Source organism: Vanellus vanellus (genome assembly GCF_965231255.1).
Source record: "Vanellus vanellus genome assembly, chromosome: 19".
Taxonomy (NCBI): domain Eukaryota; kingdom Metazoa; phylum Chordata; class Aves; order Charadriiformes; family Charadriidae; genus Vanellus; species Vanellus vanellus.
This window is the reverse complement of record NC_138924.1, coordinates 8,619,338-8,638,386: the sequence shown is the minus strand read 5'-3', so window position 1 is coordinate 8,638,386 and position 19,049 is coordinate 8,619,338. Positions and strand designations below refer to the sequence as shown.

General features: G+C 50.3%; 3 protein-coding genes across 5 annotated transcripts; 1 reads left to right on the top strand and 2 right to left on the bottom strand.

Moving 5' to 3' along the window:
- Nucleotides 1-278: 278 nt before the first annotated feature.
- Nucleotides 279-2,396, bottom strand: TAX1BP3 (Tax1 binding protein 3). 2 transcript variants are annotated; one of them, XM_082492990.1, is made up of 4 exons: nucleotides 2,320-2,396; nucleotides 1,030-1,149; nucleotides 622-699; nucleotides 279-429 (listed from the first exon to the last, which is right to left on the bottom strand). In XM_082492990.1, the coding sequence occupies exons 1-4, from the start codon at nucleotides 2,356-2,358 to the stop codon at nucleotides 292-294; spliced, it is 375 nt and encodes a 124-aa protein (XP_082349116.1). In that variant the 5' UTR covers nucleotides 2,359-2,396; the 3' UTR covers nucleotides 279-291. The 2 variants fall into 2 exon arrangements, with proteins under 2 accessions (XP_082349116.1, XP_082349117.1); XM_082492991.1 differs by having other exon boundaries at nucleotides 2,323-2,363.
- Nucleotides 2,397-2,483: 87 nt separating this feature from the next.
- On the top strand, nucleotides 2,484-3,567 carry EMC6 (ER membrane protein complex subunit 6). Its single transcript, XM_082492985.1, has 3 exons — nucleotides 2,484-2,553; nucleotides 2,641-2,707; nucleotides 2,973-3,567. Exon 3 carries the CDS (start codon nucleotides 3,015-3,017, stop codon nucleotides 3,345-3,347), a length of 333 nt encoding a protein of 110 aa, XP_082349111.1. The 5' UTR covers nucleotides 2,484-2,553; nucleotides 2,641-2,707; nucleotides 2,973-3,014; the 3' UTR covers nucleotides 3,348-3,567.
- Nucleotides 3,568-3,756: 189 nt separating this feature from the next.
- Nucleotides 3,757-17,612, bottom strand: P2RX5 (purinergic receptor P2X 5). 2 transcript variants are annotated; one of them, XR_014269838.1, is made up of 13 exons: nucleotides 17,415-17,612; nucleotides 14,962-15,112; nucleotides 12,864-12,935; nucleotides 11,761-11,836; nucleotides 11,308-11,404; nucleotides 10,842-10,922; nucleotides 9,909-10,047; nucleotides 8,929-9,065; nucleotides 8,572-8,665; nucleotides 7,988-8,053; nucleotides 7,613-7,695; nucleotides 6,298-7,199; nucleotides 3,757-4,103 (listed from the first exon to the last, which is right to left on the bottom strand). XR_014269838.1 is itself a non-coding variant. In XM_082492984.1 (12 exons), exons 1-12 carry the CDS (start codon nucleotides 17,549-17,551, stop codon nucleotides 7,124-7,126), a joined length of 1,209 nt encoding a protein of 402 aa, XP_082349110.1. In that variant the 5' UTR covers nucleotides 17,552-17,612; the 3' UTR covers nucleotides 4,348-7,123. The 2 variants fall into 2 exon arrangements, 1 of the variants encoding a protein (XP_082349110.1); XM_082492984.1 differs by lacking the exon at nucleotides 3,757-4,103 and having other exon boundaries at nucleotides 4,348-7,199.
- Between the last annotated feature and the right edge of the window lie 1,437 nt (nucleotides 17,613-19,049).

The following is a 19,049-nucleotide window of genomic DNA, read 5'->3' as shown; positions in this document are numbered from 1 at the left end:
AGCTGCTTCCTTAGATAAGTAGGATTTGTCCTGTCCTCCTGAAAGCTATAACTACAATAAAGTCTTACCATGTACCTGCAGGGAAGACTTTAGAGAAGCACTCTGCTGAGGGGACTAGAGTTTTACTACTGCCAGTTAAACCAGAGAAAGGAGAGAAAAAAAAAAAAGTGTTTACCACAGTTAGGAACATGCACTCCTTCCAGACAACCTGATCAGGTCTAGTGTTTGCTTCCTTGCTTGGTATCAGTCTATGTATCTCCCTCCCCAACCCCTCCCCAACTTGCTTATTGATTAGGACATCATAGATTGTTGCACAGCCTTCTGCAGAGACTGCCTGGTCACCAGCAGCCGTACCACTTCTTCGTTCCTTTTTGTCAGCCTCTTCCTAGCTTGGTCATGGGTCACCATTGTCATATCCCAGCCGTTCACCTAGGGAAAAAACAAAGTGAGGCAGATGTGTGGACTCGCAGGTGTCTTGTAACTGTTCTATCAGAACTCGGCTCGGTTTACATGTAAGCCCCACAAACTGTCCTGGAAGGTACCCAGAAGACAGTATTTTCCCCAGCAGAAGCTTCTCTGTAGTGTGCATCTCATTAGTACTTGTCTAATCTTGGTGTTTACCTGCATGATCTTATCTCCAATCTGAAGTCCTGCAACTTCTGCCGGGCCTCCTTCTGTCACCCTTGTTACATAGATACCCTGTGGGGAAAAAATTAAGTGTTCATTTACTAAATATGGGCGCATTAAATACTCAAGGGCCATTCTACTGACAGTGCAAAAATAATCTGTAGTATATTACAAGATTCTAGTTAAAAACAGGTTTGTGCCATGTTGGAAATTAGAAAAGGGGGAGAGCTAACTTAGGACAAGCTTAGTCTGCAAGTGATAATGTGGCAACGGAGTAGATTTAGTAGTCAGCTATGGGAGAGGACAGAATGCAGCTGCAAGTGAGTAGAGGTTGCTGGGTGAGCTGGATATGCTCAGCCTTTTTGCAGAGAGACTTGCTATAGAAAGCAAAGAGCATCCGACCTTGTCGGTCTTATCTTCAGAGAAAGGATTCTGAGTAGGATCCTGATCAATGCCACCTCCAATGCTGAATCCCAGAATCAAATTGTCACCTTGACGAAGCTTATGTATTTCAATTCTTTGCTGAAAAGAGAAGAAGATAAAATAGCGGAGTATTGCAATGACTGGAAGAAATCTCCAGTGTGTCTCATGCAGATACTCAGGGCCTGGTTAGATTGTCTCTCACAGAGATACTGTAAACCTCAGGTAACTCTACTGGAGCTCCATCCCAGCTTGGTTAGAGTGAGAACCATCTATCATGCCTGCAGACATTGTAGGCAGAGCTCTAAAGCCTGTGGTAGCACAGAACTATGGCATGGCATGGGCTGTCTGTCAGTCCCGTGCAGCCGTGGTGTCACAATCTGCTCTGAACTGTTCTCAGCCCTGCCACGAGACAGCAGGGCAGGAAACCACCCGCAACCTCATCCCTGGTACAGCCGAGTGCCTTAACTACTCAGCACTTCACCGCTGCCTGGAGGCACAAGGGGAAACCACTGAAAACAGAGCAGGTCTCTTTAAACATGAGTCATGTCCTGATAACTAGCACTCGCTCCGAGTGACTCATCGTGCTCTCTATCCCTGTGCCTTGTGTCCCTGCCTAGCCCTGTCAGGGGCAATAAAGAACCATCCTAATAATAGGCTGGTTATCAGCACACTCCTGTAATCCAGAGGTAGGTTCTTTGTTGTCTGATGATCATCTGACAGCCTTTGCACATCTAAGTACTGTATAAATGCCTAACTATGCAATTTTTGAGCTAAGATAAAAACCCACAGTCTTAACTGAGACAACAACCGCTCAAAAGGTTCTTCAGCCTGGTCTAGAGGAAGGTGTCAGGGTTAGGTGACCTCTAAAGGTCTCTTGATCCCAAACTGTTCTGCGATTCTCCTCGAACAGCCCTGTCTGGCCACGGCCGCTGCGCTCCCAGTGGGGGGTTAACGCTCACCCTGCTCGAACCACCATTAAATCCAGTGTGGTACGGAGCGGCACGAGCAACGGAGCCCCTCGCGTACCGCTGTCCGTTAAATAAAACAATTAATACACTCCAAAAGCCCTACTGAGCAGGTGCTCAACCTGCCCGCGCCCCTCGGCAGGGCCTGTTCCCTCAGACCGGCGGAGCTTCCTCCCGCTTCCCCCGGCTATGCGAGACCGAGCGCGCTGCGGGCACTGACAGCCTCCAGGACAGAACGGCGCCGCTGCCCGCTGACAGCCCGCACCACCCCCGCCCCCCTGGCCCCATCCCGTCCCCGTCTCACCACCACGGCGGTGACCGGCTGCCCCGGCACGTACGCCATGGTCCCGCCGCCGCCGCCGCCCGAACAAAAGCGCCTCGCCCGGCCCCGCCCCTCCGCCGCCGCCAGCCAATCGGGTACCGCCCCGCCCGTGGCGGAGGAGCGGGCGCCGGAAGCTAGGCCGCTTTCCCGACGGCCCCTGCGCCAAGATGCCTGACAGGAGCTTCCGGCGGGGAGGCGAGAGGCTCCGCTGTGGCGGTAGGTTGGGCCCGGCGGGGAGGCGCGGCGGCCTCGACTCCGGCGGGCGGCCCGTGGTGACGGGCGGTGTGGGGTGTCCCTTGGCAGGGCGTGAGGCGTGACGGTCGGGCCCGGCCGAGGGTCCCGCGGAGCAGCGCGGCGCCGTGGATGAGAGGTACGGGCCGAGGAAAGGCGGGAGGGCCCCGGGCGGTTCCGCGGTGCCGGGAGGGGCCTCTGAGGGCTGTTGAGCTCCCGCTGCGCTGCGGAACGGCGCACCTGAGGGCGGCTTCGCGGCAGCGGCCGCCCCGGAACCGAGCGGGTCCGCCGGGTTGGTGCGGGGGGCCCGGCTCCCCGCGGGAGGCACCGCCTCGGCACGGAGCGGGGCCGCGTCGGGCCAGTCCGCCCCTCGGCCCGTACAGCGTGTGTCTCCTTTACCCCAGTCTCGTTGGGAGCGAGGAAGTCCCCGAGCCCGGCTGGGAGCTATGGCCGCGGTGGTGGCCAAGCGCGAGGGGCCGCAGTTCATCAGCGAAGCGGCGGTGCGGGGGAACGCCGCCATCCTGGACTATTGCAGGACGTCGGTCTCGGCCCTGTCGGGCGCCACGGCGGGGATCCTCGGCCTGACCGGCCTGCACGGCTTCATCTTCTACTTCCTGGCTTCCGTCCTCCTCTCCGTGCTCCTGGTGTTAAAAGCCGGACGGCGATGGAATAAGTACTTTAAATCCCGAAGGCCGCTTTTCACGGGGGGGCTTATAGGAGGGCTCTTCACATATGTCCTGTTCTGGACTTTCCTGTACGGCATGGTTCATGTCTACTAAAACAACTAGGACCCACATTAGCTGCAGTGGTTTTTAATGAAGCAGGAGGACTGTTGCCAAAAGTCATCTACACAACTAGGCCAGCTTACCTTCTAAACTGTTGTTCATCGCTTGTATTGTTAATACTGTCAGTAAATTATGTCCGAGTACAAATGAATCAGTAGTACTGTTCTAATTAAACTGAATGTGAAACACCACATGGACGCTTCTGATGAATAATTGTTTGGTTGTTAAGGAATAACTTCTGTCTCTAATTGCAGGCACAACTGGGTTTTGGTTAATGTAGTCCCTTGTATCCTTTGCATTTTGGATAAGCCACACCAATTACAGTCCCTTCTAGATTTGCTGCCTGTCCCTACGCACAAATACTGATGAAAGCAGCACTCTTAAATAATAATCCACTGACACAAGGAAAGACTGCGTGGTAGCATGTAATTAAGTGTATGTAAAGGTTTGGTACAGAAATGTAATTCAGTTGATAATGTAAACGTCATTTCCACAATTGCCATATATACACGCTATCAATAAATGACATTGTCATGGACACTCTTCATTGGCATACACAAAAGTCATTAAGTCGTGGTCTCACATGTCACACACTTTGCTCCTTTTTAGTACCGTTGTGTCCAGTGAAACACACAAACCGAGTAAGTGCAGCATCTTATTACCTGCCAGCTCAGTCTGCACTGAACACGCTTGTAAGCCCGTTGGCATTTTCTGTAATTGCACAGTGCGTTGTCGTGGGTCTGTATGTCCCTGGCAGGAACAGAAAGGAAAATCTGATCACCCACCATACAGGCAGTATCTGGGCTATCCACCTGCTTGTGCAAATGTAGTGTTTGGAGGCTTTCATTTGAACATAGTGATCATACTCTTGTACAGCACCTGAGTTTTGTCATGTATTTTCTTCTACAAACACACACTGCTCCATCTGGTTAACTGTTCTTTGAATTAGTCATTGCTTCGCCAGAACACACTAAAATATTCCCTTTTCCTGTTATACAAAGATTTTACAACATCATGTTCCATATTTTAAAACATTTTACAGAACAATCCACTTCTGGTGAAATGCAGTGTTATACAAAAGGTGGCTTTGATACTACAAAAAATGTTGCCTCAGTGATGTTTCCTTTTGAGGGAAAAAGATGATCAAGGTTTGAATGCCCTCAGTAGTGTATGCTTTGACACGTTCACACCGTCAGAAAACAGCTGGCACTTGTTTCCCATTAACAGGTATGTTTTATACACCTATACTGTTCAAATACTTTCTGAACACTTCACTGAACTGTTTGGCATAAGTACGTATCACAAAGACAGTATGTGCGACCTAAAGAACACACTTTACAGAGAGGCTTGGAGAGCGATGCCCTAAAGTGACAAATTTTATTGCTGTACATTAAAAAAGAAGGGGGGGGGGGAATCAAACTCAAAGAAACAAGCTCCTGAGAAGGAATCTGATTATGTTTTATTAACAGCAATGGTTGTAGGAGTTGTGTTCAACAGAGGGTATAAAGAAGGGAATACTCTATGGATTTAGGGGGCCTGAAGCCCCTGAAGACTTAAGTTCAGGAAATCGCTTTGATCATCTAACAAGAGAAGGATGTTTTGTCAAGTGGAAACGTTGGTTGCAGTAGGGCCTGGTCAGCTTTATGTGTTACAATGAGCTGCTCGGTCTCCATGAGTTGTGCCTTGGCCTGATACCAACTGTGGGGTTCACTGTGTGTTTCACCATCAAGAAATTATTCCAATAGAATTAAGCTGTGACAGTCAGAAGCCTGGGCTACTTTACTGGCGTGGCAGCTCTACACGCGCTAACTCACATTTGCCTAGAGGAGAGACTTCTGGCATGGAGAGAGGAGGCTCTGGATGCGATGATAGCCACATGAAGTACACAGCTTGTCCTAAATTAAGTCCACTGTTTAGCCCTATTTCATACCTAAATGTTTGACTCAATACTTGCCTCTGACCAGATGCAGAGGGACTGGACTAGACTGAGTGGGGTTTGCTTTGGGTGGCTGGATTCGGAGTTTGCCACTGCTAACAAAGGTGAGCTTTAATTTAGAATCACCCTGTACCTCAGAGTAACTGCCTCAGAGCAGTGAAAGCAGAGGCGAGTGCAGTTTGCTGTTTCCATTTGTGTGTAAGGCTTGATCACAGCAGCTCTCTGCAACACCTCCCTCTGCAGCTGTCCTAGCAGCAGTACCTAAGGACACTGCAGCAGGAGTCCTTTAAATCTTGGTATTCCAGGAGTGCACAGAAACAATCTTTGTCATGATGACTCCTGTCATCATCCTGACTTTGTCATCGATGGCAACCTGGCGGCTTTTACAGAACACTCCGGTCAGTTTGTACCAAGCCATGGTGTGGAAGCCTTAAATGAAAGGACTAATATTTCAAAAATACTGAAATACTGATTCCTGTCAGCTCAAGCAAATGCAAACCTTAAAAGTAAACAATGCTATTCTGTAAGCACTTTTCTCTTCTGAGATTAGTTACATCCCCACGTGAACACAAATTCACAAAATGGGCAGCAATGAGACTTACTTCTCTATTGAGAAACAAAGAAGCACTCGTAGTTCTTGGAAATTAACAGTGTTGAAATAGTGGACCTCTGTCGTCTAAATTTTCCTCCTGTTGGTATACTTGGAAGAACTTGGTAAAATCTGTTTTACCTCATGGAGCTCCCCTTTTCAGTCTCTGCAGTACAGTTCAGGGGACTACCCTGTCCAGATCTCCCCACCACAAGCAATTGGCAAGTGATGCGGAAAGGACAATCCCGGGCAAACGAACCAGGCACTGGACAAAGGAGGGAGAACCCAAGACCATCCCTGTGCAGATACCCCCAGTGGCACATTGCTCTCCAGCGTGCTGACCCCCTTTTCCCTGAACTCTCGACCACAAACACACCTGTCCCTGCCTTGCATCAAAACACTCCTCTGCCCGCTGTTACCTGCGCTGTGCTCTGCGGTGTGGGTTCTCTGGGCCAACTACGCATGGAGACGGTGGGCAGCGGGTGAGGTAGTGGGGACCCACCAGGGCTGAACTGATTCTCTGTCCGCAGCTGCAGCAGGACCGTCTCCTGCTGTTCCCGAGAGATGAGCAGAGCACCGTGTTGCAGTGGCTGTGAAGGGTTTTCCCGGAGGAGCACCGTTCCTAGCCCTAACAGTTACACACAGCAATAAGAGTAACTGCCCCCACTGTGACGGGCGTTGTAGGATAACGATCCCCTTTCCCCGAGCTCTGACAGCTGCTGAAATGGTGCACTTCATTGCACCTCCCGACAAGAGCAGTCCTGCTGCTTTACAGCTAATCTTGCAAGTAACACGAGTGAGAGCTGGAAGCGGTGGCCACGAGCCAGTGGAGCAGGAGACAGGTTGAATCTCAGCCTCAGCCCTCCCCACAGTGCCAGTGGTGTTTCACAGCACGGCTCTTCCGCACACGGAAGCGAAGCGCAGCCACAGGATAATGCTGGCTATGGATGTAGGTACAGATATATCTAGCAGTAGATATAAAAACATTCATTTGGTGCCTTCTTTTTTCATTTATAAAATCCTTTTATAAATCCATAGTGCTGACACACTGTCACAAGCTCAGGATACCAGAGAACATCTCAGGGAGAGAAGGGCAGTCTTTAAAGGACCTTTTTTTCCTCTGGGAATCCCGATAACAGACAGTAGCTCTGATCTGGGGTCTCTCCACCTCCCAGTCCTGGTGTGACTTCACACCTGTGTGGTTTTCCTGGCCCCCGAGTCCAGCTGGCAGACCCATCGCTGTGCCTAAAGCCCACCGAGCTGGTCAGGGCTCTGATTCCCATTCAGCGTAGGGCTAGATAACGATTTCCTGGAACTGGACCTGAGGAAACAAGCAAAGGTGACAGACGAGGCAATTTCTCTTTGAGGAGACAATGTGGACAAGAGGTTCCCAGCAGACCTGTCACATCTCGCCACGTAGGCTGTCATCCTCCGTACAGCTAAAGCCCCACTAACCAGTGTCATGAGGCTCTGGAGCTGCCCCAGTTCCATCCGTGGTCATTACGACCGACAGCATGAGGCCATTTATAGCCCAGCAGTGACACAGCAGGTTCCTTTGCTCCCAGCCAACTGCAGCAATGAATTACGGAAGGAGGGAGTAACTTGGCTAAACTCATTTGGAAGAATATAATTTCCTGGAATTGGCCTTTGTTTACTGTGTTCCCGTATCTCCTATTTCTATTACTCATACCAATAAAGCCATTACATTTAAAGACAAAAGCTGAGCCCACTTACTTAACTTCCTCGTACTTTTTGCCTCGATAGAAGTTACTCTTTTTAATCAGATACAGCAGCACCAGGTCACAAAAGAAAGCTCCCTGCAAACAGAAAGAACTTGTGTTTGATCTTTAGAGTAGAAGAGGAAGTGTTCTGATCCAGTTAGCAATGACCATTAATTAAAGAAGAATAACTTGTAGAAGCTGTATTTTCCTACAAGGGACATTAACAAATGCCTTTAAGACAGGAGTCAGGCACATACCTGACGAGCAGTCAGAATAGCAAAAACTCTGCTGCAGAAGACACAAACCAACCGTCCCATTTTATCCCCACAACCACTAAATGAGGGACCTGGGCCCCAACACGGCCCTTTTAGAAAATGCATTCACTTACCGCTCCCATGAGAGCAAGCCCCGAACCGATATTGATAATGGTGGGAATGATGTTAAATTTCCCTGCCTAAAAGAAAAAAAGGTCATGAAGAACTCGGTGAAAGAACAACCCAATAAACAAACTCGGGGGTGTGGTTTTACCCAGGGGAAGCTGCTAGTGCCTGTGGGTGTGTTTTGTCAGCAACGAGCAGGCACAACCCCAGAAGATTTGCAGTGAACGCTCTTGGAGGCTAAAGTTCTGCGTGTGTCTCAGATCCAACTGTCCATGGCCGCACTTCTGAGCTTGTGTCATCCCTGGATTAAGCTTCTATTTTTCTGCAGTGCATGTGCATGGAAAACAAGTCTCTGGGGCATATTTACTTCTGTTGGACTCTACATGAGCCCGTTTTTTGGTAGAAGAGATACAGACTCACCCACACTCCATCTCCTTTCTTACGTAGGCTTAGCTCCACGTGCATGAATAGCAAGAGCCCTTTCCTACGACAAGCCAGAGAGGCTGTTCTCGTCCCAGAGCTGCCTTCCCACTGAGAAATGTCCCCCACCTCTGTTCTCTCCAGGCTCTGACACTCTGCCCTGGGACCTCACCTTGCCATTCACCATCACATCAAAGCGGATTCCATACGCTTTAATGAGTGTCCGGTAGTCGACCCCCTCAGCATCCCGGTAATATTTGGCAAACCTGGAATAAAACAATGATGATTTTAACTCCATCATCTGTTTCCCCCCACTAGAACCCATCTGAATTCACCTCTCTCTTCAAACAGATCCATTCCCCATCACAAACAGCTTTAGCTTGCCGTGAGCGTGGCACCCTCCCTCCACTGAAGCAGCATGCTTGGCTGGGGCAGCGCCTGGTGCTACTTCACCGCCAACCTCCAACGCCCTGAGTCAAACCAGCTCAGCCCGACTGCGGTACTGCATCGTATTCTGCTCTTTACTTACCTGAAGTTGTACCCAGAAGAGACGGACTTTTCTGCATACTTGTTATCCAGCCGGCTAAAAGAATAGTGAGGGTTACATTCAGAAGGGGCTTTATCAAGATCACAGTTCCATTCAATCTGAATTCCTATCACACCACCCTTAATGAAAGAGAGAGACAGTGTGAGTTTTTTAAGCTTAGTTCAATTAATGTGTCTTCAAATTTGTCAGATCGTTGGGAAAGTTTTCCCCAGGGACAATAACAGCTGCATTTCTGCTCACAGACGTGAGCACACACACTTCTGGATGAGCTAAGGTCATGCTTATGGTATTGGGCTCATTACTCTACACATCCCCTAGCTTTCCCTGTGCTGCCATCCAGGAGGAGGCTTCTCATCCCAGGACACTGATTTAATTAATTTAAGTGGCTGTAACGTGCTTCAGAGGAGAAAATGCTCTTTTATACAGGGATGAGGTTCACAAGTACAGAAACCAGCACAAAGCCTGCACTCTTCTCACCCCGTGCTTCCCAAGGTGCCTCAGACTGGCTCCATCTCCCCCCCCCGGGCTATGCACACCGGCTCGCAGCCTGTTTGGGGCTGCAGCCCCAGACTTCCATGCAGAAACGTGTCCCCCACAGGGAAAGCCTCCCAGGGCATTCTCTGAGTAGAGGAATCCCACTGGCCTTCCAGAGTTCTGGTTTAAAACAATGGTGTAGTAATGTTGAAATTAAACAAAGAAACCCTTCTGGCAGAGCAGTGGTTTGGGCAGTCCTGAATAAGAGATAACTGACCCAACCATCTCTTCCAGAGGACCTACGTCATCCTGCCTCCCGTTCCCTGGGGACGGGATAAATGGGACCAGTGTGACTTTAAGCACCAGCATCTCTCCACTGCACTGAAAGGAGGCAGATCCCTGGGCAGTCACCAGTGGCTCTCCTCACGGCCACTCAGCGAGTGGTACGGCCATCTGGGAAGCCACATGAGCCCAAGGGGCACTCCTACCTCCAAAGCCATTTCCTGGAAGTCGCTCCCAGCCCACCGGACGATGTTCCCCAGGAGGAAGATGGGGCAGTAGGGATGCTCCATGCTGTAGCGACAGCTCTTCAGGTAGGACTCATTGTCGGTTGCCAGCACATTCATCCTACATGTAGGGAAGAAGGAAATCCACCTTGTGCCTGCACAGCCTCTGCCACCAGGACTGCAGAGACAAGAGACTTCTCCAACACCCCTCATACAAAACAGAAATGGCACCTTGCCACCAGCCTTGTCACCCTGCAAGCCTCTCCACCGCTGGCCCAGGAAAAGCAGTCTGCCCACACAAAAATGACCTCCAGGCCAGACAGGGACTAAGCCAGCTGAATCTGGGCTCAAGAAGGGACTTACATGGAGCAGGTTGCCAGAGCGCTCCAGGACCACCTGGTTTTCTCAAGGAAAAAAAATAAAGATGCCAGAAATATCTAGCTGAGCCGGGGAGAATAGCAAAAGCACACTCCTTTCTGGACTTCTTCATTTTGTTCATATTGTAACAGCAAATGCAAACAAATAATTTTAAATTTGCATTTTCCCAGCCTTGTCCAGGCACCTTCTTTTTTATGGAAGGGGAGTAATGTCTGGGATCAAAGCCAGCTCAGGAACCTGATTATGCACTAGCTGGCGGACAGATCCATCTGCCTTAGAAGCTCCCATGCTGCAGGAGCCATTGCAGACCTTATTTGGTGGACAGCTTTATCCTAGTTACTCTCTGAGAAGCTCTAAGCCCTCATTATCTCCTTGGTCCCACACAGTCTGAAGCCAAAGTCATCTCCTTGTACCTTAGAAGAGGGAATATCCACCTCCCCAGCCCAACCCTCAGGCAGGAGAAGGACAGTGGAGCAAACTGAGGTTATTGGCTCTGTGATGGAGAGGACAGGGGGATCTCCGAGGACCTGCACTTACTTGGAGAACTTAAACTTGGGGAAGCGGATTGAGTTCTTGATGTAAACAGTGAAGTTTTCTGCACTGGCGAGAAGTGGTTTCCTGGAAGAGAAGGGTTTGTTATCTGGTCTATGTTCATACCCTGCCCACACGTTTAAACTGGAATTGTCCTTTTAGAAACAGCTAGGTTTCATCCCATGGCACTAGGCCAGCCATGCCACTTTCCCCACTCTGCCAGCAAGGAGCTGGTGAGGAGCGTGCAGGCTGAGGGAAAGCCCTGAGAGCTGGAAACAGCCCTGGGACAGCCAGTGAGGCAAGCAGGGGTGAGCAGAGGGCCAGCCCTGCCAGGGGCCATGCAGAGCTCCCTCCTGCACTGGAACAGCCAGCATTCAAGCGAGGGTGCAAGCAGAGGAAACCCAAAAACCGCCCCGAGTGACACACAAGCCAAGCAACTCAAGCTTGGAAACAGCACAGGATGGCCACGTACTTGGGCTTGGATCTTTTCTCCACCGGGCACCAAGCCAGTATCTCACAAGTCCCTCTGATGCTGTCCCTGTCTTTCAAACAACGGCCAGTCTTAACCCCTGCAGCACAGACATCACAGAAATAGTCACACAGAGCAGCCACCTCCTCTCCTTGCCTACAGGGCACATGAAAATCAGATGCTTTTCACTGCCACCCCTAAGCCCTCCTCCCTGCTGTGAAAGGGCCTCTCAGCTGGAACAACCACTCTCTTATTGCTTCTCTGAGCAACCCGGGGTGCTCCGGCACAGCCACCAGAGCTGCGAGCAAGGCAGCAATCTTAATAAAAGATGGTAAAGAAAAGAGAGTCCTTGCCACTGTCTGTAACCCGAGATCTCTGGGCTTGTAAGCAGACTGATGCCTCTGAAGGAACCTGCCTCTACCAGACACAGAGCAGGAGAAGGGACCCTTCCCTTACCATTGCCAGCCACCACCGCTTCCCCTGCCGGACAGTCCCCATCCTTGTAACACAGGGCATCGGGAATGCTGACACTCTGCAAAGTGGAAGAGGACAGAAGTGAGACCTGTGACAGGTCATGAGACTCAGAGGGGTAACAAAGCAGTGCTGATGTGGGGTGAGTCTTCTATAGGATGGTGAACACTGAAAAGGTGCAACTGAATTGGTAACTGCAGGTCATGTGCAAATAGCTCAACAGTATCACACCACCAGCAACACCACAGTGCAGCTACGACACCCTGCTTTTGGGCTCTGCTCAGCCTGGAGAGGGACAGGCTGTGGAAAACCTCAGACAACACCTAGCACTCACCAAAACCAAGCAGAGGCCACAGTACTTCACCTTAAGAGAGAACTCTCTCTTTGATTTAAGCTATGAGCTCGAAATTACCCTTCCCTTGGCTGCACGCTGGGTTCATGCAGCCACTAGAGGACAGCCGTGTCCTGAGCAAGCAAACCGTGCTCTCGGCCTGGGCTAGCCCTCTACTTGTGGTATGGAAAATTAATCACTGCTACATGGAGACAACACTCCCTGGACAGCCAGTGTCCTCCTCCCCCAGGCTCCAGCCCATTCAGAATCACGTCTCCACAGAGGACATTTCAATATGATATGGAAAGACCTCATGCCTTCGGCCCATAAGGCACATTCTGGAAGGCAGTAAGCACCCTCCCATGTCCTGAAGGTAATGAAAGCCCTTCCCAGGATGGGGCTCTTAGAAATTCCCCTCTACTCATAACTAGACTGAGTCACCTCAAAATTGTTTCCCATGGCCTTTTCTGACCCTGAGCAATCACTGTTCTGGTCTCATCTCCTGCTGGGCAGATGTCCAACACCTCCAACTAGAGTCAGCGAGACTCTACATGATCAGTGCCTCTGGAAATTCAGACAGCTGAACCTTCCAGGTCTGCAGTAACCAGTCCGATTTTCCCAACTGAGATATTACACTACAGAGAAAAACCGTTCGCCTTCCACCCTTCCTGTGTTCGTTGTTCCCCAGATGTCCTCTGTCAGTTCTTACCCCAAGTTTTGTAGGGGTCTGGGGGCCAAGGGGCTCAGTTCTTCCTACCTCAGGACACGTGGCTTGCCTCTGGTTTGGGGTCACAATCAGATTCGTCATGACAAAGAAGACATTTTCACCCTAGAATAAACAAAGCAAGCAGGAAGAGTTAGAAAAACGTTTTTACTCTTAAAGTACCTGTTCCGAGGAGGAAGCAGTTCTCTGCAGAACAGTAACACCTCTCTCTCCTGATGCTTTTCAGGCTGAGACACAACAGTGCCCTTTGGCTGATTGTTTGTTTGGATGAGGCTGGTGGGTCTCTGTGGCTTAAGCAATTCTTCTTCAGAGACTGCATTAGTTTGGTGAGCAGGACTGCTGAGCTTTGCCTCACTGGCTGCTCGGCAAGCACTTCTCCTCCTTTTCCATGAGGACACAGTGACTGATGAGGGATCAAAGGGCCCGTCCCAGTGCAGAGCCGTGGGTGCCTGTTCTCAGCCAGGGTTAGGCTGTTACAAGCCCGAGATCACGGAGTAAGACAGCAGGGCACAGCGCAGGAGCAGATTTAGTGCAACACCACAGACATGCGATAAAACAACACAGAGCATTTCTAGCATGGCTGTAATAGAATACAGATCCCTTTGTTGAGCCATTGGGATGACTGTCTGAGACATGTAAGGAGAGAGTTGACTCCATTTTCAACCCTAAAATCATTATTTCTGGAAGTATTTCCTCTGTATTTAGGCAAAGCCCCCGTATGTGTGGCTGACTCCTGTGCTGAAGCCTTCCTTTCTTTGCACACTTACAGCTTCTATTTGGTCCCTTCCCCACATTCAGCAAAAAATTAAAATAGTTAACTTTTCCCCTGGATGGTTTCCCCTTAACAACCACCCACCAAAGGAAACCACAGAAAAAACAACCTGAAGACAGTTGTACAGTCAGCAAGAGGGGAGAGAAAGCAGCTTACCACGGCACTGCAGATGGAGGCTGGTTCCCCAGGCAGAAGTGAAATGAATGCCGAAATAAACCATGTGCTTCTACCATTCCTGCTCCGTACTGTGCACACGTGGGAAAGGGAGGAGGGTAAGCACCAGGCTGCAGCTACAGAAACACGGTCTGTCTCCTGGAGGCCCCGGCACTGGGGACCCCAACCCTCCTCGTGCCGAGGAGGCACACGTAGCTGTTAGAGCCAGCCCAAGGTCCTGGCGAGAGGCAGGGCAGCCCCAAGCATCTCGGACAAGAAATCCTCACCCATGACAGGAACCCGCAGCGTGTTGAGCCCTGTCACCTGTAACGCTGGTTGCTTGTGTGAGCGAGCACCTGGTGATGAAATACCGCATCAGGAGCAAACTCTGGACCCCCGACCCCACAGGGCTGCTCTGAACCACAACAGGGAACAAGATGTTTCTGCAAACTTGTCAGAGAACAAGCCCCAACAGCAACAAGTGAAAGAATCACCAGGCGAATCCCTGCTCTGCATTCAAACCAACCCCAGAGTGCCACTGGTTGAAGGTGAAGTCTTACTCTTACATACAGACACGTAAATTTACCGCTTTCTGCCCACTGTCAGCACAAGACCCTGATTTTCCCCTTACGCCTTTCCATGCACACATGGTAGACACCAGCAGGGCAAGCACAAACAGCCCCTGGCAAGCACAACTGGGCAACTTCCAACTTGGTGCTGGGCCGCATCTGCTGCCATCTTTTCCCCTTCAGCATCAGCTTTGCATCTCACTTTATCCAAGTCAAGGAAGCAGCAAGGCAGGTTTAGCCAGACACATTTCAAGCAACCCTCGTCACTCAAATTGCACCACGTTTCCTTTCCATCTCCACCCACCCACGCGGGCTGCCCCGTGCATGCCTGCTCGAGCCCAGAAGTGGAGGCAAGCAGACACTTTGCTGAGCTGAGCAGTCCCACTGAAATCCACAGGACTTCTGCTGCGAGGTTCTGCTTGCCGAGTGGCATGGACCTTTGCGAGAGAGACAAGGCTGCTTTGGTATTTGTTGGAAACACCTAAGAGAAGGCACAGCATTGCTTTCTTGTAGCCCACCTCTTGCTTATTCACAGGAAGGACCTGGATACCTCACTTCAGCCTTTCCACCAGCAGCCACGCTGGAGGATGTCTTTCTACCTGAACAGCAGAGACAGTAGCAGTGGGGTGATGCCAACCTGTGGAGGGATGACATAGTCTGCAACATCCCACAGCCTTTCCCCCAGCTCCGAGGTGTTGGTGAAGGCTACGCCTTTCAGCTTGGTGATGACAGAGCTCTGGAGGGATGTGTCTGTGTCCTGATAGCCTTTCTTGACAACAAACACCCACCTGCAAAGACACAGCACGCAGTGGCGTTAGCAAGTGGGGTCCAGGAACAAGTTAGCCAGAGAAGATTTACACCGAGGCCAAACACCGTTCAAGGGCATGTCAAAATATGCCAATGACACCAAACCCTCTGCAACTGCTACTACAGATTTAGAATAAGCTCTTTGACACAAGCTGCAACTATCTGCAGCACTGGAGAGTCAGGACCAAGACCCCACATGCCGGGAAAGGTGTAATAACTGGTCATGGGGTAAAAAACCCAAACCTTCCACCTCCCTGTCCTGTGCTATGCTCGGCAACCTCGATGGAAAGAGGGGAGGGCAGGGCTCTATGTTCCTCAAGATGAAAAATAATAGAAGCTTTTGCAAGTTGCAGTGAAGTGTGCAGTAGATTTCACAAATACATGACTCCCTCCCATATTAGCAGCCTGCCATTAGGCTACCAGCCCAGCCACGCACCATGGCTGGGGAGATGCAGGCGAAATGAATATCACTAACAGAAATATGTAGGGAATATTCTCAGCTGGATAGAGGATTTATTGTAAGCCAGTGCAATGGTAACAACCTGACTGCCCCCGGCCTCTGTGCTGAGCTTCAGGCTTCTCGCTGGCAGCCCTGGAAGAGCAGCTCAGGGAAAGGCTTTGCTTACTTCTCCCCACTGGAAGCAGCAAGAGCTCCATGTCACTGTGTGAAAACCTCTCTGGGGTAAATGAAATGCCTCCAGCTTCTCACAATATTGCCAAATTCACATGCCAAATCATCCAGACCCTTGAGAAGCTAAAGGTGGCAGGGCAGGTTTTGGGGGAGGGATGCAGGCTGCATTTGCTGGCACAGCTGCCCTTTGCGGTGCACTGACCTGGAGTGCACTGCTGCACGCAGCAGGGAAAGCTGCCATCTCGGGCTGAGCAGCCCTGACGCATGCTGCCCTTCCCCTGCTACTTGTGACAAACCTGAATAATAACATTCCCCACCCCTGTGAAGTTTCCTACTTTCCCCATTTTCCCCAAGAGCACTGTTTTCCTCTCCCAGGAGGGCTCAAAATCAGACCCTTACCTTTTCTGCAGTGAATCGGGGAGGAAATGGTAGCTACGTGCAAGAAACGATGCAGAGGGGTTTGATGCTCACAACGCCCGAGCCAGGCTCTGAACAGGTATGGGTACGGAATCAAGCAGTCAGACATCAGACTAATGCTGACCACCTCTGCGCTGTGCTGGTAGTCCCCAGCCACAAAGGAGTCACTGCAGGCGCCATCAGTGACAGCACCAAAGGGCTGCAGAAGGCAACAGATGCCTAGGGAAAAAAATAGCCTGTACGGCCCAGAGAGTCTCTGAACACTCACAGTCACTGGTCATGCTATATCCCTCTTGGACGGAGGATGTGTCCTCTGCAATGTTATCTACAGGACTCCTCCTTTAGCAGCTAATACATGCCAGACTGCTGAGACTTCATCTCTGCCCTGCTAACTAAAGCAGGCTCTGAACTGTATACCCTTCTATAAATAAACCCAGCGTGTAAAAACGACTCTGCTATATTTAATCAGTGAAAACAGGAGGTGTGAGAAAGGTGAAGGGACTCAGAAGCACAGACAGTGAGGGTAAAGATTTATGAATCGCATTCTGCAAAGCCTCAGAAACTCAGGAAACGATGGCACAGGCATCACATAGGCTGGATAATTCCAGGTCTGAGTATTGCTGTGTTCGTTACATGTCAGCCTGACCAGCTTCTTGCAGAACTGGGCCTTTTCCGAGAGGTGCTCTGGCTATCTCCATGCCAGCTCCCCCTGCTCTGAAATAAACGCAAGGCAGCTGACTTTCAGGCTGCCTCAGCCTCCACAATCCCGGCTGCTGCAGCCCACTCCAGCAAAGAAATCCACCACTTTGCGCTTGCTTCCCTCCCATTTAGACTCGAGCATGTCATGCAGCCGTGCAGACAAGACAGGTTTGTCCTAAGGCTCAGCAACCGTGGCCACAAATGCTATTGTTCCTAATGAGTCAGGTGTTAAGGTTTGGCACCCTTCCCACTGAATACAGACATAAAAGCTTAAATAATGCAGTACAAAGCCATAGTGCCGTTTGATCTATTTTTAACCCTACGTTAATCTGGGAGGTAGAGCCGAATCCCTAGCAGATGAAAGATCACATATAATCTATTAGACATGGCAAAACCCAGCTGTATAAACAAACATAACTACCTGCATTAAAATCATAGGGCATAGCACTGTGTGCAGAGTATCCTCATTAACCTTCATCACAAGACAGCAAGCAAACGCGACCGCGGCAGTATGTGAAATGCAGGGTGATCCTTACCCCACCAGGTAAGCCAGAATGGAGAGCTGCACCACTCGATAGAGAATCCCCACCTTCTTGTTCTTCGCAATGACGTATTTCTCTGTTTTATAATCAAAAAGCGACAGGAATAAACCCTTCCAAGCCACCTGCCCCATGCTCCCGGCTCGCTCTGTCCCGGTGGCTGGAGCAGGCAGCAGCGTTGGAAGCTTGCATTATCCACACGTGCTCCGCATGGAAACCCGACGCACCAACCCCTTCAGAGCGAGAGGCTGATCTCCTCCTCCTCCCATCAGCTGCTCGCCGGCAGCAGCTCTCGGGACAGAAACCGGCAGCTGCACTAACACGACATCCTTCCTTAGCTGCTTTCCAGCTAATTCATCCTCTGGGGAAGACCCCTCCTCGGTTTTGCTCCCAAGCTCTCTTCTCTCCCCTACAGCCACAAAATGGTTTTCAGGAAACACAGTACAGCATGAAGCCATGTTACAGCTCTGTCACCTCGGGTGCTGTAGTCTCTCACCATTAAGTATTAAATGCATTTCTTCAGCCTTTACATGATGGCAAAGCACCTGGTTGAATTTTTAATTCCTTCAGCGTTTGCACGAGCAATGAGAGCTCGGGTCCTTACCAGTCATCCAAAATACCTGCCTGGTTACTGCAACTTCCCACCAGAAAAAAACAACAACTTAAGAAATTATAATATAAATTCTGCATGTGGTTAAGGGATCAATCACCATCACATCTCCCTAAAATGCGCAGCGAGTGCTGAGCTAGGCACGTACCGATACAGGACACAGCGGCTGATGAAATACCAAAGGGAGAGGAACAGTTGAGCCCTCACTGGGGGAAGAGTTGTTTACCAGGCGGTAGTGCAACGGATGGCTCCCAGTCTCACAGAGGTGTTTGCACATGCAAGGACATGAAATGATCATTACTTAAACCACAAAGGGTGGAAGCTGTCTCCTGGCTAAGGAGGGAACAGAATGAGCTCTGAGGTGGAAAACGAAGTAAGCCAGGACCTTCCAGCAGCCCGGCTAAAAGATCTCACCAAGAGGAGATCCAGCAGCGAGCTGGGATCCGAACTGGAGTGTGCCCATTCCAGGGGGATCCCGTACCTGTGCGCTCACAGGAGATGTCTGCCAGGGGGTTCTTCTGGGATGGGACTGCTCATAGGCTGAATCTATTAGAGTCTGTCAGAGAGATGAGGAGGTGTATCATGCATAAAGCGCAGCGTTTACTGCACTCACACCTGAGCACCTAATTAGCTCACACCTGAGCACCCAATTAGCTCACAGGGCTTTGTCAGGACCAGGAAGGCCCTTGAGATTACACAGTATGCAACTGTGACACCCGCTCGAGTACAGATGAAGAGTGGGTGGCACTATGGAGGCAGCAGGCAGCACAGCAAGATGATCTGCTCCGGCACACACCTCTGCCCTACGCTACTCTCTTCCCAGGGAGAATCGTTCTCAAGACTTCGGGTTTTATGAAAATGTTATCCTTCATCCTCCTGAAATTCCATATCAAGTTTAAACAGATGGATCAGATTTTTAATGAATATGTGACAAGGTTGCTTCAAATCACAAGAGAATCACAAACAGTGTAATAACGAACAAAACACTATCCTCAAAATACCTCACTTTGTCCCTCATCCCA

Coding starts and splice junctions, on each gene's coding strand:
- TAX1BP3 (XM_082492990.1), bottom strand. CDS start 2,358: ATGGCGTACGTGCCGGGGCAGCCGGTCACCGCCGTGGTG. Junction 1,150..2,319: donor AGCCGGTCACCGCCGTGGTG/GTGAGACGGGGA, acceptor TTCTCTTTTCAG/CAAAGAATTGAAATACATAA. Junction 430..621: donor TTGGAGATAAGATCATGCAG/GTAAACACCAAG, acceptor TTTTTTCCCTAG/GTGAACGGCTGGGATATGAC.
- EMC6 (XM_082492985.1), top strand. CDS start 3,015: ATGGCCGCGGTGGTGGCCAAGCGCGAGGGGCCGCAGTTCATCAGCGAA.
- P2RX5 (XM_082492984.1), bottom strand. CDS start 17,551: ATGGGGCAGGTGGCTTGGAAGGGTTTATTCCTGTCGCTTTTTGATTAT. Junction 12,936..14,961: donor ACTATGTCATCCCTCCACAG/GTTGGCATCACC, acceptor TGTTTATTCTAG/GGTGAAAATGTCTTCTTTGT. Junction 9,066..9,908: donor TCCAGGAAATGGCTTTGGAG/GTAGGAGTGCCC, acceptor TCTTTCATTAAG/GGTGGTGTGATAGGAATTCA.